The sequence below is a fragment of the Nerophis ophidion genome, linkage group LG16 (genome assembly GCF_033978795.1).
Source record: "Nerophis ophidion isolate RoL-2023_Sa linkage group LG16, RoL_Noph_v1.0, whole genome shotgun sequence".
In the NCBI taxonomy this organism is placed as follows: domain Eukaryota; kingdom Metazoa; phylum Chordata; class Actinopteri; order Syngnathiformes; family Syngnathidae; genus Nerophis; species Nerophis ophidion.
In genome coordinates this window covers 51950781-51976991 of record NC_084626.1, presented here as the reverse complement: position 1 = coordinate 51976991, position 26211 = coordinate 51950781, and the positions used below count along the sequence as shown (strand labels likewise).

At 44.0% G+C, this 26211-nt stretch overlaps 3 protein-coding genes across 4 annotated transcripts in view; 1 reads left to right on the top strand and 2 right to left on the bottom strand.

Annotated features, from left to right (window-relative positions):
• adipor1a (adiponectin receptor 1a) overlaps positions 1-6157 on the bottom strand; it is a 28409-nt gene extending 22252 nt beyond the window's left edge. The window contains exon 1 of the mRNA XM_061875485.1: positions 6084-6157. The gene's annotated coding sequence lies outside the window, so the exon portion shown is untranslated. The remainder of the gene's footprint in view (positions 1-6083) is intronic.
• LOC133535607 (S-antigen protein-like) lies at positions 3432-5621 on the top strand. Its single transcript, XM_061875564.1, has one exon. It carries the CDS (start codon positions 3432-3434, stop codon positions 5619-5621), a length of 2190 nt encoding a protein of 729 aa, XP_061731548.1.
• Positions 6158-7946: 1789 nt separating the features above from the next.
• LOC133535557 (innate immunity activator protein-like) lies at positions 7947-22523 on the bottom strand. Of its 2 annotated transcripts, none has more exons than XM_061875482.1 (3): positions 22349-22523; positions 16537-17125; positions 7947-14893 (listed from the first exon to the last, which is right to left on the bottom strand). In XM_061875482.1, the coding sequence occupies exons 1-3, from the start codon at positions 22501-22503 to the stop codon at positions 14798-14800; spliced, it is 840 nt and encodes a 279-aa protein (XP_061731466.1). In that variant the 5' UTR covers positions 22504-22523; the 3' UTR covers positions 7947-14797. The 2 variants fall into 2 exon arrangements, with proteins under 2 accessions (XP_061731466.1, XP_061731468.1); XM_061875484.1 differs by having other exon boundaries at positions 7947-14890.
• Between the last annotated feature and the right edge of the window lie 3688 nt (positions 22524-26211).

Sequence of the window (26211 nt, the reverse complement as noted above, 5' to 3'; positions counted from 1 at the left end):
CGTGGGACCGTCTGCTGAGGCGTTCGGGGGACCGTCTACTGAGGCGTTCGGGGGACCGTCTACTGAGGCGTTCGGGGGACCGTCTCGTGAGGCGTTCGGGGGACCGTCTCGTGAGGCGTTCGGGGGGACCGTCTCGTGAGGCGTTCGGGGGACCGTCTCGTGAGGCGTTCGGGGGACGTGCAGGAGAGTTATGTACATAACAGAAAAAGGTGAAAACATAACCGCATATTCTTGTTTCTTCAAAATAGCCACCCTTTGCTCTAAATACTGCTTCGCACACTCTTTGCATTCTCTCCATGTGTTTCAAGCCCACCTGAGAAGTGAAAACCAATCTTGAAGCTCACGGAGAGAATGCCCAAAGTGTGCAAAGCAGTAAACAGATCAAAGGGTGGCTATTTTGAAGAAACTAGAAAATAAAACAAGTTTTTATTTATTTCACCTTTTTTTGAGAAGTACATAACTCCACATGTTCATTCAATCAATCAATGTTTACTTATATAGCCCTAAATCACCAGTGTCTCAAAGGGCTGCACAAGCCACAACATCAGGGCAAGGAAAAACTCAATCCAATGGGATGAGACTGAGAATGACAATGAGAAACCTTGGAGGGAAACGCAGATAATATTGTGAGTCCAGTCCGTAGTGGATCTAACATAATAGTGATGGTCCAGTCCATAGTGGATCTAACATAATAGTGTGAGAGTCCAGTCCATAGTGGATCTAACATAATAGTGAGAGTCCAGTCCATAGTGGATCTAACATAATAGTGTGAGAGTCCAGTCCATAGTGGATCTAACATAATAGTGAGAGTCTAGTCCATAGTGGATCTAACATAATAGTGAGAGTCCAGTCCATAGTGGATCTAACATAATAGTGAGAGTCCAGTCCATAGTGGATCTAACATAATATTGTGAGAGTCCAGTCCATAGTGGATCTAACATAATAGTGAGAGTCCAGTCCATAGTGGATCTAACATAATATTGTGAGAGTCCAGTCCATAGTGGATCTAACAATAGTGAGAGTCCAGTCCATTAGTGGATCTAACATAATAGTGAGAGTCCAGTCCATAGTGGATCTAACAATAGTGAGAGTCCAGTCCATAGTGGATCTAACATAATAGTGAGAGTCCAGTCCATAGTGGATCCAACATAATAGTGTGAGAGTCCAGTCCATAGTGGATCTAACATAATAGTGAGAGTCCAGTCCATTGTGGATCTAACATAATAGTGAGTCCAGTCCATAGTGGAGCTAACATAATAGTGAGAGTCCAGTCCATAGTGGATCTAACATAATATTGTGAGAGTCTAGTCCATAGTGGATCTAACATAATAGTGAGAGTCCAGTCCATAATGGATCTAACATAATAGTGAGAGTCCAGTCCATAGTGGATCTAACATAATATTGTGAGAGTCCAGTCCATAGTGGACGTAACATAATAGTGAGAGTCCAGTCCATAATGGATCCAACATAATAGTGAGAGTCAATCAATCAATCAATCAATGTTTACTTATATAGCCCTAAATCACTAGTGTCTCAAAGGGCTGCACAAACCACTACGACATCCTCGGTAGGCCCACATAAGGGCAAGGAAAACTTACACCCAGTGGGACGTCGGTGACAATAATGACTATGAGAACCTTGGAGAGGAGGAAAGCAATGGATGTCGAGCGGGTCTAACATGATACTGTGAAAGTTCAATCCACAATGGATCCAACATCGTAGTCTTGATGTGACAACTACAAAGTAAATAGTCAGGAATAAAAAGAAACAACATTGAATGAAGAGAAGGTGTGTCCAAACGTTTGGTGTGTCCTGTGTGCAGTTGTGGTATTTATCTTTCATATTTGTTGTACGTCCTGCAGCGTTTCAGGTGTGGCAAACTTGTTTTCGTAGAGCACCACTTGGAACAATGAATGCATGTGACTTTCCTGCAAAAGGTTTGTTTAGTCCAGCAATTAGATTTAAAATGTGGAACTAATATGACACAGGATTGAATAACATCAATGCATCATTTATTTACAAGCGTCTCAAACACGCAACTCACAAGATTTCAAGCCTTCTTTTGATAATTATGATACAGTGGATGAAAACCTCTCACTGAAAATCTCAGAAAATGTTACTTTTTCAAAATCTGTAAGCCATAAACATCAAACAATCAATTTTAACAGTTTGTCCCTCATAATGTGTACAAAATAATAGGTGTATAAAGTACACAATATGTTACTACATACTAATTAGGAGTCTTTGTTTGTTTACTTACTACAAAGAGACAAGTTGTCTAGTATGTTCAACATTTTATTTAAGGACTAAATGACAATAATAAACATATGTTTCATGTACACTAACGGTTTTTGTTCAAATAAAGCCAATAATGAAATGTTTTGGTGGTCCCCTTTATTTAGAAAAATATCGAAAGGTATTGAAATACATTTTGGTACCGGTACTAAAACATTGCTACAGGCACACAACCATGACCAATATAAAAAATGTAAATGGTGTTCCAGGGATCATGGTGTGAGGCGTTCGAGGGACCGTCTGGTGAGGCGTTCAAGTGACCGTCTACTGAGGTTTGCGAGGAACGTCTGGTGAGACGTTTGGGGGACCGTCTACTGAGGCGATCGGGGAACGTCCAGGGAGGCAATCAGGGAACCGTCCTGTGAGACGTGCAGGGGACCGTCTCGTGAGGCGTTCAGGGCACCGTCTCGTTAAGTGTTCAGGCGACAGTTTAATGAGACGTTCAGGGGACCTTTTAGTGAGATTTTCAGGGGACTTTTTAGTGAGACGTTCTGGGGACCATCTCGTGAAGCGTTCAGGGCACCGTCTCGTTAAGCGTTCAGGCGACAGTTTAATGAGACGTTCAGGGGACCTTTTAGTGAGATTTTCAGGGGACTTTTTAGTGAGACGTTCTGGGGACCATCTCGTGAAGCGTTCAGGGGACTTTTTAGTGAGACGTTCAGGGGACCGTCCAGTTGGACGTTCAGGGGACCGTCCAGTGGGACGTTCAGGGGACCGTCCAGTGGGACGTTCAGGGGACCGTCTACTGTAGAGATGCGCGGATAGGCAATTATATCATCCGCAACCACATCACTTAAGTCGTCATCCACCCGAACCAACATTTTATCAAAACTGCAACTGCCCGCCCCATGCTATATATCAGGGGTCGGCAACCTTTACCACTCAAAGAGCCATTTTGACCCGCGTCACAAAGTAAAGAAGACAAAATATATTTATGACATATATATATATATATATGGCTCTCACGGAAATACTTTTAAAAATATTTGGCTTATATGGCTCTTTCAGCCAAAAAGGTTCCCGACCCCTGCTCTAGTGAGACGTTCAGGGGATTGTATAGTGAGACGTTCAGGAGACTTTTTAGTGATATGTTCAGGGGACTGTCTTGTGAGACGTTCAAGGGACCGTCTAGTGAGATGTTGAGGACACAGTCTACTGAAACGTTCAGGGGACTGTCCAGTGAGACGTTCAGGGGATTGTATAGTGAGACGTTCAGGAGACTTTTTAGTGAGATGTTCAGGGGACTGTCTTGTGAGACGTTCAAGGGACCGTCTAGTGAGATGTTGAGGACACAGTCTACTGAAACGTTCAGGGGACTGTCCAGTGAGACGTTCAGGGGACTCTCTAGTGAGACGTTCAGGAGACTTTTTAGTGAGATGTTCAGGGGACTGTTTAGTGAGACGTTCAAGGGACCGTCTAGTGAGACATTGAGGACACCGTCTACTGAAACGTTCAGGGGACTGTCCAGTGAGACGTTCAGGGGACTCTCTAGTGAGACGTTCAGGGGACTCTCTAGTGAGACGTTCAGGGGACTGTCCAGTGAGACGTTCATTGGATTGTATAGTGAGACGTTCAGGAGACTTTTTAGTGAGATGTTCAGGGGACTGTCTAGTGAGACGTTCAAGGGACCGTCTAGTGAGACGTTGAGGACACAGTTTACTGAAACGTTCAGGGGACTGTCCAGTGAGACGTTCAGGGGATTGTATAGTGAGACGTTCAGGGGATTGTATAGTGAGACGTTCAGGGGATTGTATAGTGAGACGTTCAGGAGACTTTTTAGTGAGATGTTCACGGGACTGTCTAGTGAGACGTTCAAGGGACTGTCTAGTGAGACGTTGAGGACACCGTCTACTGAGACGTTGAGGACACCGTCTACTGAAACGTTCAGGGGACCCTCCAGTGAGACGTTCAGGGGACTCTCTAGTGAGACGTTCAGGGGACTCTCTAGTGAGACGTTCAGGGGACTCTCTAGTGAGACGTTCAGGAGACTTTTTAGTGAGATGTTCAGGGGACCGTCTAGTGAGATGTTCAGGGGACCGTCTAGTGAGACGTTCAAGGGACCGTTTAGTGAAACGTTGAGGACACAGTCTACTGAAACGTTCAGGGGACTCTCTAGTGAGACGTTCAGGAGACTTTTTAGTGAGACGTTCAGGGGACCGTCTAGTGAGACGTTCAGGGGACCGTCTAGTGAGACGTTCAGGGGACCGTCTAGTGAGACGTTCAGGGGACCGTCTAGTGAGACGTTCAGGGGACCGTCTAGTGAGACGTTCAGGGGACCGTCTAGTGAGACGTTCAGGGGACCGTCTAGTGAGACGTTCAGGGGACCGTCTAGTGAGACGTTCAGGGGACCGTCTAGTGAGACGTTCAGGGGACCATCTAGTGAGACGTTCAGGGGACCGTCTAGTGAGACGTTCAGGGGACCGTCTAGTGAGACGTTCAGGGGACCGTCTAGTGAGACGTTCAAGGGACCGTCTAGTGAGACGTTCAAGGGACCGTCTAGTGAGATTTTCAGGAGACTTTTTAGTGAGACGTTCAGGAGACTTTTTAGTGAGACGTTCAGGGGACTCTGTAGTGAGACGTTCAGGAGACCGTCTAGTGAGACGTTCTGGAGACTTTTTAGTGAGACGTTCAGGGGACCGTCTAGTGAGACGTTCAAGGGACCGTCTAGTGAGACGTTCAAGGGACCGTCTAGTGAGACGTTCAAGGGACCGTCTAGTGAGACGTTCAAGGGACCGTCTAGTGAGATTTTCAGGAGACTTTTTAGTGAGACGTTCAGGAGACTTTTTAGTGAGACGTTCAGGGGACTCTGTAGTGAGACGTTCAGGAGACCGTCTAGTGAGACGTTCAGGAGACTTTTTAGTGAGACGTTCAGGGGACTTTTTAGTGAGACGTTTAGGGGACTTTTTAGTGAGACGTTCAGGGGACTTTTTAGTGAGACGTTCAGGAGACTTTTTAGTGAGACGTTCAGGAGACCGTCTAGTGAGACGTTCAGGGGACCGTCTAGTGAGACGTTCAAGGGACCGTCTAGTGAGACGTTCAAGGGACCGTCTAGTGAGACGTTCAAGGGACCGTCTAGTGAGACGTTCAAGGGACCGTCTAGTGAGACGTTCAAGGGACCGTCTAGTGAGACGTTCAAGGGACCGTCTAGTGAGACGTTCAAGGGACCGTCTAGTGAGACGTTCAAGGGACCGTCTAGTGAGACGTTCAAGGGACCGTCTAGTGAGACGTTCAAGGGACCGTCTAGTGAGACGTTCAAGGGACCGTCTAGTGAGACGTTCAAGGGACCGTCTAGTGAGACGTTCAGGTGTCCAAAAACAGTTGGTTGATTATTCCGAAATTGATGAAGGGAAATGTTTGGCCGTGAATCCACCCGGCGATGTTAATACTTGGGGTACAAAGGACCGTGGGTGGTCTTAATGAAGATATTTCCAACAACTGTCGAACGAGCCTGCTGAATAAAGACATCCCAGATGACAATCAGCTTAGCCGGAGCGGATGTGACTTCGCAGAGCGCCAGACGGGCAGCACAAAGCCCAACACAACAGCCAGACGGGCTTTAAAGTCACCTCCAGCGGGCTTTAGTTGCGATGTGTGGCTCTAAAGGGCGAGGAAGTGTCGGCAAAGATCGTCTATGCTAACAACGTTACCTCCGAGCTAGCTCTGAGCTGGCAAGCGGGCGACACGGTTTGGGCGAATAACTGGCGAACGGCGAAGACTAGCAGAGGCTTCTAACGCTTCTCACACAAATATGTTACAACATTTGACTCCGTTCTACCGACACAACTTACCTGACAAGGTAGTCTTCTAAGCAGGAAGGTGAATTATTCATCGAAAAAAACAAAACACAATCCGTTCCGGAAGTTGTAATTGCTTCCGTGAACTTCATCCCGTGCTTTCAAAATAAAAGCGCGTCTTCCGGATCTCGTTGTTGGGTTCACAAAAATAGTATTTATAAAACAAGCACTAATTATTATTTTTATTTTTATTGGTGTTGCACAAAATATGAGTTGTGGGTATTTTTAATCAAGTTGCTCATGACTGGTTGAAGAATGTGGACGCTTTGGAGCAATTACAATCTTAATACTTACCACATTTTGTTTTTAATTCAGGAATCATGTTGCACATAATTGCTTAAAAGGAAGTGAATTATATTTATGTAGCGCTTTTCTCTTGTGACTCAAAGCACTTTTACATAGCGAAACCCAATATTTACGTTACATTTAAACCAGTGTGGATGTCCCTGAGAGCAGGTGGGTAAAGTGTCTTGCCCAAGGATGGCGGAAGCTGGGATCAAACCTGGAACCCTCAAGTTGCTGGCATGGATGGCCGCTCTACCAACCGAGCCATACCGCTCCAAAAAAAAACTCCATCTCTTAAAATTTCTCTCTACAAACAATTTGAACCAATTAAAATATTCTCTTTTAAAATCGTTTTTACAGAGCCCTTAAAGTGACATGGGGGACAACTTTTTGGGGGGGAAATGTTTACACATCTGAAAAAAAATAAAAATTCCCCCAAAAATGATTTTTCGTACGGTGAGGCGTTCAGGGGACCGTCCAGTGAGGCGTTCAGGGGAGCGTCTAGTGAGGCGTTCAGGGGACCGTCCCATGAGGAGTTCAGGGGACCGTCTAGTGAGGCGTTCAGGGGACCGTCTAGTGAGGTGTACAGTGGACCATCCTGTGAGGCGTTCAGGGGACCATCCCATGAAGTTCAGGGCACCGTCTAGTGAGGCGTTCAGGGGACCGTCTAGTGAGGCGTTCAGGGGACCGTCTAGTGAGGTGTACAGTGGACCGTCCTGTGAGGCGTTCAGGGGACCATCCCATGAAGTTCAGGGCACTGTCTAGTGAGGCGTTCAGGGGACCGTCTAGTGAGGCGTTCAGGGGACCATCCCGTGAGGCGTTCAGGGCACCGTCTAGTGAGGCGTTCAGGGGACCGCCTAGTGAGATGTTCAGGGGACTGTGTACTGAGGACTTGTGTCTGATAAAAAAAATACTCTAACAGCTATTTTTTTGCTAAAATTAAAAATTTTAAATAATTAAGTGTGCAACTCTTTGAGGGACTTTTATCTGATTTTAAAAATACACTAAAATAGTTATTTTTTGCTAAAATTATTGGTAATAATTTTCGAATAATAGTTTGCAACTTTTTAAGGGACTTGTATGTTTTTTTAAAAAATAAGTTATTTTTTTGCTAAAATGTATAATTCTCATTTAAAAAATACACAAAGTTTTTTTTTGCTAAAATTAATAATTTTTGAATAATTCATAGTTTGAAACTCTTTGAAGGACTTGTATCTGATTTAAAAAAAAATACACAGCTGTAAATATCACATTTTTGAATAAGAAATTGCAAGTAAAGTCAGTTTTCTGGTGTATTTTCCCACACAAACACAGTAAATGTTCTCTCCTTTCACGTGAAAACACCTCAAAACTTACTTCATGTTTGTAAATTAAAAGTGCAGGTGTTAAATAATAATACATTCTCCCTGCAATCAACCACTTTTTTTTGTCCCCGAGTCAGCAGGTTCTGTTTATTCTGTGCAGTGATTTGCAAAAAAAGGAAATATTTAGACAAATATCTTTTGTCATCATTCAAGTCACACATGTTGTGACACAAGTCGTTAAGGCAAACTTTCAAAATAAAGCCAAGCCTTACGCAAAAGTCTTTATTCCCCAGGTAAACATTGTCATGAAATTACAACAGCTGCTCTATTTTCTACCTAAAAGTCCTTAAATTACAAACAAATAAAAGACAGTAAAAGGGCAGATAAGGAAGGATGATTTTGTCCTTCATGTGCTCACTATTCACCTGCACACATTTTCAAGTCCCACTCCAGTCCTGATAGTCACCAGTCACAAGAAGTTAACAGATAAATAAAAGGTCTATTTGGATTTGTGTGGCGCACGTTTGTCGGCGTTCTGGTGTCGGCTCTCGCAAGTCGGACGTGCGCGGCTGCCAAGTCTTTTTTTTCTGGTGTGCCGGGTGGTCTTTTTTAACTAAGTAAGTACGTGAGAATAAGAACACGTCCTGGACTGGAGGCAAGTACACATTGCACTACTGGTGAGGCGTTCAGGGGACTGTCTCGTCAGGCGTTTAGGGGACCGTCTAGTGAGGCGTTCAGGGGACCGTCTCGTCAGGCGTTCAGGGGACCGTCTGGTGAGGCGTTCAGGGGACCGTCTAGTGAGGCGTTCAGGGGACCGTCTCGTCAGGCGTTCAGGGGACCGTCTAGTCAGGCGTTCAGGGGACCGTCTCGTCAGGCGTTTAGGGGACCGTCTAGTGAGGCGTTTAGGGGACCGTCTCGTCAGGCGTTTAGGGGACCGTCTAGTGAGGCGTTTAGGGGACCGTCTCGTCAGGCATTCAGGGGACCGTCTAGTGAGGCGTTTAGGGGACCGTCTAGTGAGGCGTTCAGGGGATTGTCTGGTGAGGCGTTCAGGGGACCGTCTGGTGAGGCGTTCAGGGGACCGTCTCGTCAGGCATTCAGGGGACCGTCTAGTGAGGCGTTTAGGGGACCGTCTAGTGAGGCGTTCAGAGGATTGTCTGGTGAGGCGTTCAGGGGACCGTCTGGTGAGGCGTTCAGGGGACCGTCTACTGATGCGTTCAGGGGATTGTCTAGTGAGGCGTTCAGGGGATTGTCTAGTGAGGCGTTAAGGGGACCGTCTACTGAGGCGTTCAGGGGACCGCCCAGTGAGGTGTTCAGGGGACCATCTACTGAGGCGTTCAGGGGACCGTCTCGTGAGGTGTTCAGGGGACCGTCTCGTGAGGTGTTCAGTGGACCACCTACTGAGGCGTTCGGGGGACCGCCTTGTGAGGCGTTCAGGGGACCGCCTTGTGAGGCGTTCAGGGGACCTCCTTGTGAGGCGTTCAGTGGACCGCCTAGTGAGGCGTTCAGGGGAATGTCTCATGAGACGGTTCAGTGGATTGTCTCGTGAGACGTTCAGTGGATTGTCTTGTGAGACGTTCAGGGGACCGCCTAGTGAGGCGTGCAGGGGATTGCCTCGTGAGGCGTTCAGGGGGCCGTCTCGTGAGACGTTCAGGGGATTGTCTTGTGAGACGTTCAGGGGGCCGTCTCATGAGGCGTTCAGGGGACCGTCTACTGATGTGTTCAGGGGACCGCCTAGTGAGGCGTTCAGGGGACCGCCTAGTGAGGCCTTCAGGGGACCATCCAGTGAGGCGTTCAGGGGACCATCCAGTGAGGCGTTCAGGGGACCGCCTAGTGAGGCGTTCAGGGGACCGCCTAGTGAGGCGTTCAGGGGACCGCCTAGTGAGGCGTTCAGGGGACCATCCAGTGAGGCGTGCAGCGGATTGTCTCGTGAGGCGTTCAGGTGGCCGTCTCGTGAGGCGTTCAGGGGACCGCCTAGTGAGGCGTTCAGGGGATTGTCTCGTGAGGCGTTCAGGGGGCCGTCTCGTGAGACGTTCAGGGGATTGTCTCGTGAGGCGTTCAGGGGACCGCCTAGTGAGGCGTTCAGGGGACCATCCAGTTAGGCGTTCAGGGGACCGCCTAGTGAGGCGTTCAGGGGACCGGCTAGTGAGGCGTTCAGGGGACCGTCCAGTTAGGCGTTCAGGGGACCGCCTAGTGAGGCGTTCAGGGGACCATCCAGTTAGGCGTTCAGGGGACCGCCTAGTGAGGCGTTCAGGGGACCGCCTAGTGAGGTGTTCAGGGGACCGGCTAGTGAGGCGTTCAGGGGACCATCCAGTGAGGCGTGCAGGGGACCGTCTACTGATGCGTTCAGGGGACCGTCGACTGAGACTAGAATGAAGGTTTTATAACGGCCTTCCCAAAGTGCTGACTTAAAACGTGTGGACAATGCTGAAGAAACAAGTCCATGTCAGAAAAGCCACACATTTATCTGAATTGCACCAGTTTTGTGAAGAGAAGTGGTCAACAAGTTCAAGCAGAACTGCTGGATGGCCACCAAAAGAGTTTTATTGCAGTCAATCATTTTCAGTTCATTTTCCTGTGAAGTTTGTGACACGTAACGCAAGAAAATCCGACCAGTTTTACCTTCTTTTCCGGACTATAAGCCGCTACTTTTTTCCCCACACGCCTTGAACCCTGCGGCTTACAGAACTATGCGGCTATTTTATGGATTTTTCTTGGCCGACGACCATGAACGACGACATCTCTGCGCTGCTGACTTGACTACATTCAAGTAGACCCCTGGTGGCCCCACTATTTACTGGACTATCACATTATCACTAGATCCACTATGGACTGGACTATCACATTATCACTAGATCCACTATGGACTGGACTATCACATTATTAACTAGATCCACTATGGACTGGACAATCACATTATTAACTAGATCCACTATGGACTGGACTATCACATTATTAACTCGATCCACTATGGACAGGACTATGGACTGGACTATCACATTATTAACTGGATCCACTATGGACTGGACAATCACATCATTGACTAGATCCACTATGGACTGGACTATCACATTATTAACTAGATCCAGTATGGACTGGACTCTTTTACTATTATGTTAGCTCCACTATGGACTGTACTGTCACTATTATGTTAGATCCACTAAGGACTGGACTCTCACTATTATGTTAGATCCACTATAGACTGGACTCTCACTATTATGTTAGATCCACTATAGACTGGACTCTCACTATTATGTTAGATCCACTATGGACTTGACTCTCTCAATATTATGTTAGATCCACTAAGGACTGGACTCTCACTATTATGTTAGATCCACTATAGACTGGACTCTCACTATTATGTTAGATCCACTAAGGACTGGACTCTCACTATTATGTTGGATCCACTATGGACTGGACTCTCACTATTATGTTAGATCCACTATGGACTGGACTCTCACTATTATGTTAGATCCACTATGGACTGGACTCTCACTATTATGTTAGATCCACTATGGACTGGACTCTCACTATTATGTTAGATCCACTATGGACTGGACTCTCACTATTATGTTAGATCCACTATGGACTGGACTCTCACTATTATGTTAGATCCACTATGGACTGGACTCTCACTATTAAGTTAGATCCACTATGGACTGGACTCTCACTATTATGTTAGATCCACTATGGACTGGACTCTCACTATTATGTTAGATCCACTATGGACTGGACTATCACACTATTATGTTGGATCCACTATGGACTGGACTGTCACTATTATGTTAGATCCACTAAGGACTGGACTCTCACTATTATGTTAGATCCACTATGGACTGGACTCTCACTATTATGTTAGATCCACTATGGACTGGACTCTCACTATTATGTTAGATCCACTATGGACTGGACTATCACACTATTATGTTAGATCCACTATGGACTGGACTTTCACTATTATGTTAGATCCACTATGGACTGGACTTTCACTATTATGTTAGATCCACTATGGACTGGACTCTCACTATTATGTTAGATCCACTATGGACTGGACTTTCACTATTATGTTAGATCCACTATGGACTGGACTTTCACTATTATGTTAGATCCACTATGGACTGGACTTTCACTATTATGTTAGATCCACTATGGACTGGACTATCACACTATTATGTTAGATCCACTATGGACTGGACTTTCACTATTATGTTAGCTCCACTATGGACTGGACTGTCACACTATTATGTTAGATCCACTATGGACTGGACTCTCACTATTATGTTAGATCCACTATGGACTGGACTGTCACACTATTATGTTAGATCCACTATGGACTGGACTCTCACTATTATGTTAGATCCACTATGGACTGGACTCTCAATATTATGTTAGATCCACTAAGGACTGGACTCTCACTATTATGTTAGATCCACTATAGACTGGACTCTCACTATTATGTTAGATCCACTAAGGACTGGACTCTCACTATTATGTTGGATCCACTATGGACTGGACTCTCACTATTATGTTAGATCCACTATGGACTGGACTCTCACTATTATGTTAGATCCACTATGGACTGGACTCTCACTATTATGTTAGATCCACTATGGACTGGACTCTCACTATTATGTTAGATCCACTATGGACTGGACTCTCACTATTATGTTAGATCCACTATGGACTGGACTCTCACTATTATGTTAGATCCACTATGGACTGGACTCTCACTATTAAGTTAGATCCACTATGGACTGGACTTTCACTATTATGTTAGATCCACTATGGACTGGACTATCACACTATTATGTTGGATCCACTATGGACTGGACTGTCACTATTATGTTAGATCCACTAAGGACTGGACTCTCACTATTATGTTAGATCCACTATGGACTGGACTCTCACTATTATGTTAGATCCACTATGGACTGGACTCTCACTATTATGTTAGATCCACTATGGACTGGACTATCACACTATTATGTTAGATCCACTATGGACTGGACTTTCACTATTATGTTAGATCCACTATGGACTGGACTGTCACACTATTATGTTAGATCCACTATGGACTGGACTCTCATTTTCCCATTGGGTTGAGTTTTTCCTTGCCCTGATGTCGTTGTGGCTTTGACAGCCCTTTGAGACACTCGTGATTAAGGGCTACATAAATAAACTTTGATGGATTGCTGATAATGTTTTGTGTTCAACAAATATTGTGTAACTGTTGGCGCTGTGCCGACGTTTTGGGGACCAGTTGGCTGCCTGCAGGCGTCCATAGCGTTTCTACTCGTAAAAGTTCTTCATTCATCAGCATTTTTAGCTTTTACAATATAACTAAAACAATTCCGACTTACTAAAGTGTCCCAGCTGTGATGTCTGTAGGAGAGTTTTCATTCGTACGTTCTATCGTAATGTAATCACGCCAGTGTCGTTAGCCTTAGCTAATATGCTAACACGTTTACAAGTGTCTGTGTTAGTATTATTAACTTAGAATGGTTTCATTTTCACAAATTCCTCAGTAAATCCACCAAAAAGTCACCGTGGAGGTATTGTGCTAGAGGGTCCATGACGGTGACTTCTGTTTTGTTTGATCAGCCATTTTACTGCCTTGTCACAGACACCGTTTGGAAACAATGAAGGTGTGTAAATAAACCTTTACAAAAATATTTCTGTGTAAATTACTCATTTCACAATATATATATCTGCGGTGCGGCTCATATATGGAAACATTTTATTTTCAAAAAATTTAATGGGTCTGGCTTAGATATCGGCGCGCTCTATCGTCCAGAAAATACGCCACTATGGGCTATCTTTTCTGGACGATTTCGACATTATTGAGTCTGTTTAGCTGACTGGAGAGCTAGCTTGCATAGCTACAGGGTCCATGACGGTGACTTCTGTTTTGTTTGATCAGCCGTTTTACTGCCTTGTCACAGACACCGTTTGGAAACAATTAAGGTGTGTAATTAAACATTTACAGAATATTTCTGTCTAAATAACACACTTGCCAATGTAAATATATGCGACTTATAGTCCGGTGCGGCTAATATATGGAAACGTTTTATTTTCAAAAAAATTTAGTGGGTGTGGCTTAAATATCGATGCGCTCTATAGTCCGGAAAATACGCTACTATGGGCTATCTTTTCTGGACGATTTAGAAGTTATTGAGTCTCTTTAGCTGACTGGAGAGCTAGCTTCCGCAGCTAGAGGGTCCATGACGGTGACTTCTGTTTTGTTTGATCACCCGTTTTACTGCCTTGTTACAGACACCGTTTGGAAAGAATTAAAGTGTTTAAATAAACATTTACTAAATATTTATTCACAAAGTATACATCTTGGACTTATAGTCCGATGCGGCTTATATATGGAAACATTTTATTTTCAAAAAATCTAGTGGGTGTGGCTTGAATATCAGTGCGCTTTATAGTCCGGAAAATACGCTACTATGGGCTATCTTTTCTGGACGATTTAGACGTTATTACCCTCTAGCTTCTGCAGCTAGAGGGTCCATGACGGTGACTTCTGTTTTGTTTGATCAGCCGTTTTACTGCCTTGTCACAGACACCGTTTGGGAACAATTAAAGTGTGTAAATAAACATTTACAGAATATTTCTTCACAAAGTACTTATCTTGGATTTATAGTCCGATGCGGCTTAAATTTTCCAAAAATCTAGTGGGTGTGGCTTGAATATCGGTGCGCTTTATAGTCCGGAAAATACCCTACTATGGGCTATCTTTTCTGGACAATTTAGACGTTATTGAGTCTGTTTAGCTGACTGGAGAGCTAATTCGGGGCCATGACGATGACTTGTGTTTTGTTTGATCAGCCGTTTTACTGCCTTTTGTAAACAATTAAAGGTGTGTAAATAAACATTTACAAAACATCTGTGGTTTTCAGTCCTGTGTAAAAATATTTATTTCTTTAAAAATGTGCGCACTATAGCCCCGAAAGTCTGGTATATCCCCCCCACAGACGTGAGTTGTGCTTACTCAACTCTTCAGTTGATTAGTTTCCTCAAGGGCACGAGAAATCTGCCAAAAATTTCTTCTGGCCTTGAATTCCAAAGTGATTTGTTGGCAGGTAATCCAGTTGGATCCTGAGAGGAGTCCAGGTTTCACACTTGGCTCACATAGTGAGTGCTATGGTCCACCAGCCAGGGTCCTTGAGAGTCGTCGGCAGATATCTGAAGATCTCTTCTTTGGATGACCTGCTGACATACAAATATTAGTTTTTTCACCATGACTAGGGAATGTTGTTTGGATTGTGTCTAAATAAGTGAATGCTGAGCTATGAAATCAAAGTATTTTCAAAGGTCATTGCTTTGAATTACTCACATTGTCCACAAGATCGCAGCAAATGTGTGGAATTAAAAAATGGCCTAGTATTCAAGATTAGTTTTTGCACCATGACAAGGGAAGGTTGTTTGGATTGTGTCTAAATAAGTGAATGCTGAACTATGAAATCAAAGTATTTTCAAAGGTCATTGATTTGAATTACTCACACTGTCCACTAGATGGCAGCAAATGTATGGCATTCAAAGATGGCCTAGTATTCAAGATTACTTTTTGCACCATGACTAGGGAAGGTTGTTTGGATTGTGTCATATAAGTAAACGCTAAACTATGAAATCAAAGTATTTTCAAAGGTCATTGATTTGAATTACTCACATTGTCCACAAGATGGCAGCAAATGTGTTGCATTAAAAAATGGCCTAGTATTCAAGATTAGTTTTTGCACCATGACAAGGGAAGGTTGTTTGGATTGTGTCTAAATAAGTGAATGCTGAGCTATGAAATCAAAGTATTTTCAAAGGTCATTGCTTTGAATTACTGTCATTGTCCACGAGATGGCAGCAAATGTGTGGCATTCAAAGATGGCCAAGTATTCAAGATTAGTTTTTGCACCATGACTAGGGAAGGTTGTTTGGATTGTGCCATATAAGTAAACGCTAAACTATGAAATCAAAGTATTTTCAAAGGTCATTGATTTGAATTACTCACATTGTCCACAAGATGGCAGCAAATATGTGGCATTAAAAAATGGCCTAGTATTCAAGATTAGTTTTTGCACCATGACTAGGGAAGGTTGTTTGGATTGTGTCATATAAGTAAACGCTAAACTATGAAATCAAAGTATTTTCAAAGGTCATTGATTTGAATTACTCACATTATCCACAAGATGGCAGCAAATATGTGGCATTCAAAGATGGCCTAGTATTCAAGATTAGTTTCTGCACCATGACTAGGGAAGGTTGTGTTGATTGTGTCTAAATAAGTGAATGCTGAGCTATGAAATCAAAGTATTTTCAAAGGTCATTGCTTTAAATTACTCACATTGTCCACTAGATGGCAGCAAATGTATGACATTCAAAGATGGCCTAGTATTCAAGATTAGTTTTTGCACCATGACTAGGGAAGGTTGTTTGGATTGTGTCTAAATAAGTGAATGCTGAGCTATGAAATCAAAGTATTTTGAAAGGTCATTGATTTGAATTACTTACATTATCCACAAGATGGCAGCAAATATGTGGCATTCAAAGATGGCCTAGTATTCAAGATTAGTTTTTGCACCATGACTAGGGAAGGTTGTTTGGATTGTGTCATATAAGTAAACGTTAAACTATGAAATCAAAGTATTTTCAAAAGTAATTGATTTGAATTACTCACATTGTCCACAAGATGGCAGCAAATGTATGGCATTCAAAGATGGCCAAGTATTCAAGATTAGTTTTTGCACCATGACTAGGGAAGGTTGTTTGGATTGTGTCATATAAGTGAACGCTGAGCAATAAAATCAAAGTACTTTCAAGAATTGGGGATCCTATGAAGACATGGTGGGTGAAGGTCTACCTACCTGCTCGTGGTACCTTGGATTCTGGTTCCGGGGCGGCTCCCGAGCCGCCGTGTTTTTCACCCTGACCGCTCCCTGCCTGTCAAGCGACCTCGACCTGGGTCCTTTGAGCTGACTGCGCCGGTGCCAGGACTTCAGCTGCTCGCTGACCACCTGCTGCGGGGGATCCCACTGTGGCGAGTGTCCGCCGGCAGGAGCCAGACGCCACTGCGCTCTCTGCGGGGCCGCGGGGGCCTCTTGGTAGCGGCACTCGTAGCCGTCGGGCGGACCGGGAGCCCGCCGGGTGCGGTAGGACCACGGCGTGTCCACGTACGGCGGGTAGACCACGTCCTCGTTTTGGTACACCTGGAGGCCCCGGAGCCTGGGACTGTGGTAGAACCCGGCGTGGTAGTGTCTGGGTGCGGTGGGCGAGCTGGTGTAGGACGCAAACGAGCGCTCGGAGTTGCTGTCCTCGGACCAAGCGTCGTTTACGCGACTGAACAGGAGGGGAGGAGCGTCCGCCGGGGTTGTGTTGTCTTCGATCAGTCGCCGCCTGGGACCTCTGGTGCGACCACGCTCCTGGTCCATCAGGAGCGGGGACTCGTTGGACATCCTGCGCACATTAACACCAGAACCAGATTAAGATCATTCCCGCACGCCAGAGTCTAGACCTCAACCCCGTTGAGGAGATGAAGACTTTGCTCAAAGGTTGGAACAGTAAAATAGAGGTCATTAGTACAAGATCCTGGCAAAAAAACGAGCGCGACGGTATACTGGTACTAGGATAGTATCCAAGTACTAATGAGTCCAAAACGGTACTATACTCTGTTTGAAAGGAACCGGTTCCCCATTATTTTTATTTTACAGTCATGACATTGCTGGTTTTACGAGCAGAGGAGCATGTTTGGCAGCGCACACACACAGAGTACTTACAAGCAGAGACAGTGTGTAGACAGAAAAGGGAGAATGGACGCATTGTGCTGTAAAAAGTAGAGATAAAGGTGAAGTTATAACACTGAAACACCCTCAGGAAGAGCTAATATCTGCAGTGTTGTAGCTACTTCTAAATCACTAATCCTCGCCTCCATGGCGACAAATAAAGTACGTTTCTTAGAAGTATCTTTATCACTGGAGGACAAGGAATAGCTAAACATGCTCCACGACACACTGTAGGAGGATACAATAGCTCACCCGGTGTCACAATGTCAACAAACACCACTAATGGATCTACACCTGGCATCCACTGTAATGATACCAAGTACAAGAGCGTATCAAGTCGATATTACTATGATTATATTGATATTTTTTATCGTCACTAAATCTTTTTTCGTTTAAAAAAATGTCATGTTATGTTTATAAAGTCAGGAAATATGTCCCTGGACTTTGAATATGACCAATGTGTATTCCTGGAACTACTTGGTATCGGATCGATACCTAAATGTGGGGTATCACCCAGAACTAATGTTGAGTATCAAAGAAGAGAAGAATAAGTGATTATTACATTTTAACAGAAGTGTAGATAGAACATGTTGAAACGGAAAATAAGCAGATATTAACAGTAAATGAACAAGTAGATTAATAATAATTTTTTACAGTTTGTCCTTCTTAAAGTTGACAAAATAATAGGTGTATAAAGGACACAATATGTTACTGCATACTAATTAGGAGTCTTTGTTTGTTTACTTACTACTAAAAGACAAGTTGTCCAGTTCATTCATTTTCTACCGCTTGTCCCTTTTGGGGTCGCTGAAGCCTATATCAGCTGCATTCGGGCGGAAGGCAGTGTACACCCTGGACAGAAGTTGTCTAGTATGTTCACTATTTTATTTAAGGACTAAATGACAACAATAAACATATGTTTCATGTACACTAACATTTTGTGTTCAAATAAAGCCAATAATGACATTTTTGTGGTCCCCTTTATTTAGAGAAGTATTGAAAAGTATCAAAATACATTTTGGTACCGGTACAAACATATTGGTATGGAAACACTTTAAATCAGGGGGTGTCCAAACTCTCCAGACAAAGCATGACATCAGGAGTGGTTTTTTAAATTAATCTTCACTACGAGTGAATGCCACACATTTGCTGCCATCTAGTGGACAATGTGAGTAATTCAGCTCAATGACACACATGGGCTCACATTACACAACCTGCTCACTCCAAAAAAATTGTAAATTACACCCATCTGAATACATTACAAAGTATGATGGGATGTAAAACTGTAAATGTAAAACTCCCCTGACACTTAACCACGGTGGGCACATTTTAGCTGCCTGATGTTTCTGATTGAGTACAAAACTATATATATATATATAAATGGGTTGTACTTGTATAGCGCTTTTCTACCTTCAAGGTACACAAAGCGCTTTGACACTACTTCCACATTTACCCATTCACACACACATTCACACACTGATGGAGGGAGCTGCCATGCAAGGCGCTAACCAGCACCCATCAGGAGCAAGGGTGAAGTGTCTTGTTCAGGACACAACGGACGTGACGAGGTTGGTACTAGGTGGGGATTGAACCAGGGACCCTCGGGTTGCGCACGGCCACTCTCCCACAGCGCCACGCCGTCCCTATATAAAGCAAATTTTAATAAACCCACAAAATTACTACATTACAAGTTGAAAAAATGACCTGCACTAGCGGAAAAATCCGCCGAAAAAGGGACACACACGATATAGTAGTGTCAGCTTCCCTCTCATCCCTCAATATATATATATATATATATATATATATATATATATATATATATATATATAAACCCACAACAAATCAATCAATCAATCAATGTTTACTTATATAGCCCTAAATCACTAGTGTCTCAAAGGGCTGCACAAACCACTACGACATCCTTGGTAGGCCCACATAAGGGCAAGGAAAACTCACACCCAGTGGGACATCGGTGACAATAATGACTATGAGAACCTTAGAGAGGAGGAAAGCAATGGATGTCGAGCGGATCTAACATGATACTGTGAAAGTTCAATCCATAATGGATCCAACACAGTCGCGAGAGTCCAGTCCAAAGCGGATCCAACACAGCAGCGAGAGTCCCGTTCACAGCGGAGCCAGCAGGAAACCATCCCAAGCGGAGGCGGACCAGCAGCGCAGAGATGTCCCCAGCTGATACACAGGCGAGCAGTACATGGCCACCGGATCGGACCGGACCCCCTCCACAAGGGAGAGTGGGACATAGAAGAAAAAGAAAAGAAACGGCAGATCAACTGGTCTAAAAAGGGAGTCTATTTAAAGGCTAGAGTATACAAATGAGTTTTAAGGTGAGACTTAAATGCTTCTACTGAGGTAGCATCTCGAACTGTTACCGGGAGAGCATTCCAGAGTACTGGAGCCCGAACGGAAAACGCTCTATAGCTCGCAGACTTTTTTTGGGCTTTGGGAATCACTAATAAGCCGGAGTCCTTTGAACGCAGATTTCTTGCCGGGACATATGGTACAATACAATCGGCAAGATAAGATGGAGCTAGACCGTGTAGTATTTTATACGTAAGTAGTAAAACCTTAAAGTCACATCTTAAGTGCACAGGAAGCCAGTGCAGGTGAGCCAGTATAGGTATATATGTATGTATATATGTATATAAAGGTATATACAGTATAGGTATATATGTATGTATATATGTATATAAAGGCATATACAGTATAGGTATATATGTATGTATATATAGGTATATACAGTATAGGTATATATGTATGTATATATGTATATAAAGGTATATACAGTATAGGTATATATGTATGTATATATGTATATAAAGGTATATACAGTACAGGTATATATGTATGTATATATGTATATAAAGGTATATACAGTACAGGTATATATGTATGTATATATGTATATAAAGGTATATACAGTACAGGCGTAATGTGATCAAACTTTCTTGTTCTTGTCAAAAGTCTAGCAGCCGCATTTTGTACCAACTGTAATCTTTTAATGCTAGACATGGGGAGACCCCAAAATAATACGTTACAGTAGTCGAGGCGAGACGTAACAAACGCATGGATAATGATCTCAGCGTCTTTAGTGGACAGAATGGAGCGAATTTTAGCGATGTTACGGAGATGAAAGAAGGCCGTTTTAGTAACGCTTTTAATGTGTGACTCAAAGGAGAGAGTTGTGAATTATTGTCCTTTTGGCAAAAGTCTGCTTAGCCACAGTAGATATGCTAATAATGTAAATCTCAATAAGTGTGTGCTTGTAACCTCATACACTTATACAGGTAGCCTACACAACAGGCTAATAATGTAAACAGAAGGCTCAAGTAAATCTCAATAAGTGTGTGCTTGTAACCTCATACACTTATACAGGTAGCCTACACAACAGGCTAATAATGTAAACAGAAGGCTCAAGTAAATCTCAATAAGTGTGTGCATGTAACCTCATACACTTATACAGGTAGCCTACACAACAGGCTAATAATGTAAACAGAGGCCCCACTAAATCTCAATAAGTGTGTGCTTGTAACCTCATACACTTATACAGGTAGCCTACACAACAGACTAATAATGTAAACAGAAGGCTCAAGTAAATCTCAATAAGTGTGTGCATGTAACCTCATACACTTATACAGGTACACAACACAACAGGCTAATAATGTAAACAGAGGCCCCACTAAATCTCAATAAGTGTGTGCATGTAACCTCATACACTTATACAGGTACACAACATATCCCAACGTCACTGCACGTTGGTTGATTGCGTCACCGCGTCAAAAAATTGCGTCACACGCCACTATTCGGCCTTCTTTTTAACTCATTCCACCGAAGGCCGAATGTGGCTTTTTTTGCCATATTCGGCCGAATATATTCAGTTACCGATTAATCGGTGCATCCCTAATATATACATACATACACACACACATATATACACACACACGTACACACATATATACATATACACACGTACAATTTCTTCATTACCAATTTCTCGCGTCACAGCAGCCAATGATGCGTCTCCTTATAAAATGTTTATGCTAAAGACAGCTAAGCTACGAAAAATAGCTACTTTGTAGTTAAGCCACGTCGCTTCCATTTATAAGCCTTTAAATAGACCTCCTTTTTAGACCAGTTGATCTGCCGCTTCTTTTCTTTCTCCTATGTCCCCCCCCTCCCTTGTGGAGGGGGTCCGGTCCGATGACCATGGATGAAGTACTGGCTGTCCAGAGTCGAGACCCAGGATGGACCGCTCGCCTGTATCGGTTGGGGACGTCTCTACGCTGCTGATCCGCTTGAGATGGTCTCCTGTGGACGGGACTTTCGCTGCTGTCTTGGAGCCACTATGGATTGAACTTTCACAGTATCATGTTAGACCCGCTCCACATCCATTGCTTTCGGTCCCCTAGAGGGGGGGGGGTTGCCCACATCTGAGGTCCTCTCCAAGGTTTCTCATAGTCAGCATTGTCACTGGCGTCCCACTGGATGTGAATTCTCCCTGCCCACTGGGTGTGAGTTTTCCTTGCCCTTTTGTGGGTTCTTCCGAGGATGTTGTAGTCGTAATGATTTGTGCAGACCTTTGAGACATTTGTGATTTGGGGCTATATAAATAAATATTGATTGATTGATAAGTTCATCATTTTTAATGGAAAACCGTGGTTTTTACTCACTGGATCCACTGGATTATCAAACACTGTACATTTTAGGGGAAAACGGTAGTTGTTGGCGAGTGTGGCAAAGAGACGGATGGAGATTTTATCACACATTGTAGGTGGGAAAAAAAAAACGAAAAATATTTTTACAGACAAAAAAAAATATAGACGGAAAAAAATCACGTCGTGGTAATTTCCCCGCAGCGGGACTTGTGTGGAGGTACCTGAGGGAGAGCTGGCGGTGGACACGCAGCTGCGGCGTGGAGGACGTGGCGCTGGACTGCGTGCGGCTGACTTTCAGGCGGGACAGCTGCTGGGCCAGGTCGGCCTCCAGCGGGGGGAGCAACTGCACCTTGGTGGGACTGCACAGAACAAACATTGCACTTCATCTTGGACTCGCCAGCACTGCCCAGTAAAAACACTTCCAAGCACAGTTCACAACTACATGTTGGACTCCCGCAAAGTATTCACAGCACTCCACTTATCCCACAAGTTGTTATCCTCCAGCCTTATTCCAAAATGGAATACATTCATTTTGTCCTCAAAATTCTACACACAATACCCCGTAAGGACAATGTAAACTGTTTTTTTTTATTTATTTAAATATATTAAGGCTAAAAGAAAGGCATGCACATAAGTATTGACAGCATTTGCTCAATACTTAGTTGATGCAACTCAAGTCTTTTTGAACACGATGACACAAACTTGGCACACCTATCTTTGGGCACTGTCTCTCCTTCCTCTTGGCAGCAACTTTCAAGCTTCATCAGGTTGGATGGGAAGGTTTTCATCCAGCATGTCTCTGTACATTGCTGCATTCATCTTTCCCTCTATCACGACTAGTCTCCCAGTTGGTTTTCATCCAGGATGTCGCTGTACATTGCTGCATTCATATTTCCCTCTATCGCGACTAGTCTCCCAGTTGGTTTTCATCCAGGATGTCTCTGTACATTTCTGCATTCATCGTTCTCTCTATCCTGACTAGTCTCCAAGTTGGTTTTCCTCCAGGATGTCTCTGTACATTGCTGCATTCATCGTTCTCTCTATCCTGACTAGTCTCCCAGTTGGTTATCATCCAGGATGACTCTGTACATTGCTGCATTCATCTTTCCCTCTATCGCGACTAGTCTCCCAGTTGGTTTTTCATCCAGGATGTCTCTGTACATTTCTGCATTCATCTTTCCCTCTATCGCGACTAGTCTCCCAGTTGGTTTTCATCCAGGATGTCTCTGTACATTGCTGCATTCATCTTTCCCTCTATCCTGACAGGTCTCCTAGTTGGTTTTCCTCCAGGATGTCCCTGTACATTGCTGCATTCATCTTTTTCTCTGTCCTGACTAGTCTGCCAGTTGGTTTTCATCCAGGTTGTCTCTGTACATTGCTGCGTTCATCTTTTCCTCTATCCCGACTAGTCTCCCAGTTGGTTTTCCTCCAGGATGTCTCAGTACATTGCTGCATTCATATTTCCCTCTATCCTGACGAGTCTCCCATATCTGTACATTGCTGCATTCATCTTTCCCTCTGTCCTGACTGGTCTCCCAGTTGGTTATCATCCAGGATGTCTCTGTACATTGCTGCGTTCATCTTTTCCTCTATCCCGACTAGTCTCCCAGTTGGTTTTCCTCCAGGATGTCTCAGTACATTGCTGCATTTATATTTCTCTCTTGTCCTGACTAGTCTCCCAGTTGTTTTTCATCGAGGAAGTCTCTGTAAATCGAGGCATTCATCTTTCCCTCTATCCTGACTAGTCTCCCAGTTGGTTTTCATCGAGGAAGTCTCTGTACATTGATGCATTCATCTTTCCCTCTATCCTGACTAGTCTCCCAGTTGGTTTTCATCGAGGAAGTCTCTGTAAATTGAGGCATTCATCTTTCCCTCTATCCTGACTAGTCTCCCAGTTGGTTTTCATCGAGGAAGTCTCTGTACATTGATGCATTCATCTTTCCCTCTATCCTGACTAGTCTCCCAGTTGGTTTTCATCCAAGATGTCTCTGTACATTGCTGCATTTATCTTTCCCTCTATCCTGACTAGTCTCCCAGTTGGTTTTCCTCCAGGATGACTTTGTACATTGCTGCATTCATCTTTCTCTCTTGTCCTGAGTAGTCTCCCAGTTGGTTTTCATCGAGGAAGTCTCAGTACATTGATGCATTCATCTTTCCCTCTATCCTGAATAGTCTCCCAGTTGGTTTTCATCGAGGAAGTCTCTGTACATTGATGCATTCATCTTTCCCTCTATCCTGAGTAGTCTCCCAGTTGGTTTTCATCCAAGATGTCTCTGTACATTGCTGCATTCATCTTTCCCTCTATCCTGACTAGTCTCCCAGTTGGTTTTCATCCAAGATGTCTCTGTACATTGCTGCATTTATCTTTCCCTCTATCCTGACTAGTCTCCCAGTTGGTTTTCCTCCAAGATGTCTCTGTACATTGCTGCATTCATCTTTCCCTCTATCGCGACTAGTCTCCCAGTTGGTTTTTCATCCAGGATGTCTCTGTACATTTCTGCATTCATCTTTCCCTCTATCGCGACTAGTCTCCCAGTTGGTTTTCATCCAGGATGTCTCTGTACATTGCTGCATTCATCTTTCCCTCTATCCTGACAGGTCTCCTAGTTGGTTTTCCTCCAGGATGTCCCTGTACATTGCTGCATTCATCTTTTTCTCTGTCCTGACTAGTCTGCCAGTTGGTTTTCATCCAGGTTGTCTCTGTACATTGCTGCATTCATATTCCCTCTATCCTGACGAGTCTCCCATATCTGTACATTGCTGCATTCATCTTTTTCTCTGTCCTGACTAGTCTGCCAGTTGGTTTTCATCCAGGTTGTCTCTGTACATTGCTGCATTCATATTTCCCTCTATCCTGACGAGTCTCCCATATCTGTACATTGCTGCATTCATCTTTCCCTCTGTCCTGACTGGTCTCCCAGTTGGTTTTCATCCAGGATGTCTCTGTACATTGCTGCGTTCATCTTTTCCTCTATCCCGACTAGTCTCCCAGTTGGTTTTCCTCCAGAATGACTTTGTACATTGCTGCATTTATATTTCTCTCTTGTCCTGACTAGTCTCCCAGTTGTTTTTCACCGAGGAAGTCTCTGTAAATTGAGGCATTCATCTTTCCCTCTATCCTGACTAGTCTCCCAGTTGGTTTTCATCGAGGAAGTCTCTGTACATTGATGCATTCATCTTTCCCTCTATCCTGTCTAGTCTCCCAGTTGGTTTTCATCCAAGATGTCTCTGTACATTGCTGCATTTATCTTTCCCTCTATCCTGACTAGTCTCCCAGTTGATTTTCCTCCAGGATGACTTTGTACATTGCTGCATTCATCTTTCTCTCTTGTCCTGACTAGTCTCCCAGTTGGTTTTCATCGAGGAAGTCTCTGTACATTGATGCATTCATCTTTCCCTCTATCCTGACTAGTCTCCCAGTTGGTTTTCCTCCAGGATGACTGTGTACATTGCTGCATTTATATTTCTCTCTTGTCCTGACTAGTCTCCCACTTGTTTTTCATCGAGGAAGTCTCTGTACATTGAGGCATTCATCTTTCCCTGTATCCTGACTAGTCTCCCAGTTGGTTTTCATCCAGGATGTCTCTGTACATTGCTGCATTTATCTTTCCCTCTATCCTGACTAGTCTCCCTGTTGGTTTTCATCCAGGATGTTTCTGTACATTGCTGCATTTATCTTTCCCTCTACCCCGACTAGTCTCCCAGTTAGTTTTCCTCCAGGATGTCTCTGTACATTGCTGCATTCATCTTAGTCAAGTCAGGGAGGTGACCAAGACCATGGTCACTCTGTCAGAGCTACAGCATTCCTCTGTGGAGAGATGAGAACCTTTCAGAAGGACAATCCATCAATCAGTCCTGTATGGTGGAATGGCCAGACGGAAGCTATTTCCTAGTAAAAAGAGTGCCAAAATGCACCTGAAAGACTCTCAGACCATGAAAAACTAAATTCTCTGGTCTGATGAGACAAAGGTTGAAGTCTTTGGCATGAAAGTTTGGAGGAAACTAGACCAATACCACCCCTGCAGTTAAGCGTGGTGGTGGCAGCATCATTCTGTGGGGATGGTTTTCAGGGCTAATCAGGATA

What these genes read in the sequence shown, in the direction of transcription:
- LOC133535607 (XM_061875564.1), top strand. Translation starts at nt 3,432, where the DNA reads ATGTTGAGGACACAGTCTACTGAAACGTTCAGGGGACTGTCCAGTGAG.
- LOC133535557 (XM_061875482.1), bottom strand. Translation starts at nt 22,503, where the DNA reads ATGTTTGTTCTGTGCAGTCCCACCAAGGTGCAGTTGCTCCCCCCGCTG. An exon ending in CACCGCCAGCTCTCCCTCAG is followed by an intron (nt 17,126 to 22,348) that starts GTACCTCCACAC and finishes TAATGTGCGCAG; the next exon opens with GATGTCCAACGAGTCCCCGC. An exon ending in ATCCAAGGTACCACGAGCAG is followed by an intron (nt 14,894 to 16,536) that starts GTAGGTAGACCT and finishes TTTGTATGTCAG; the next exon opens with CAGGTCATCCAAAGAAGAGA.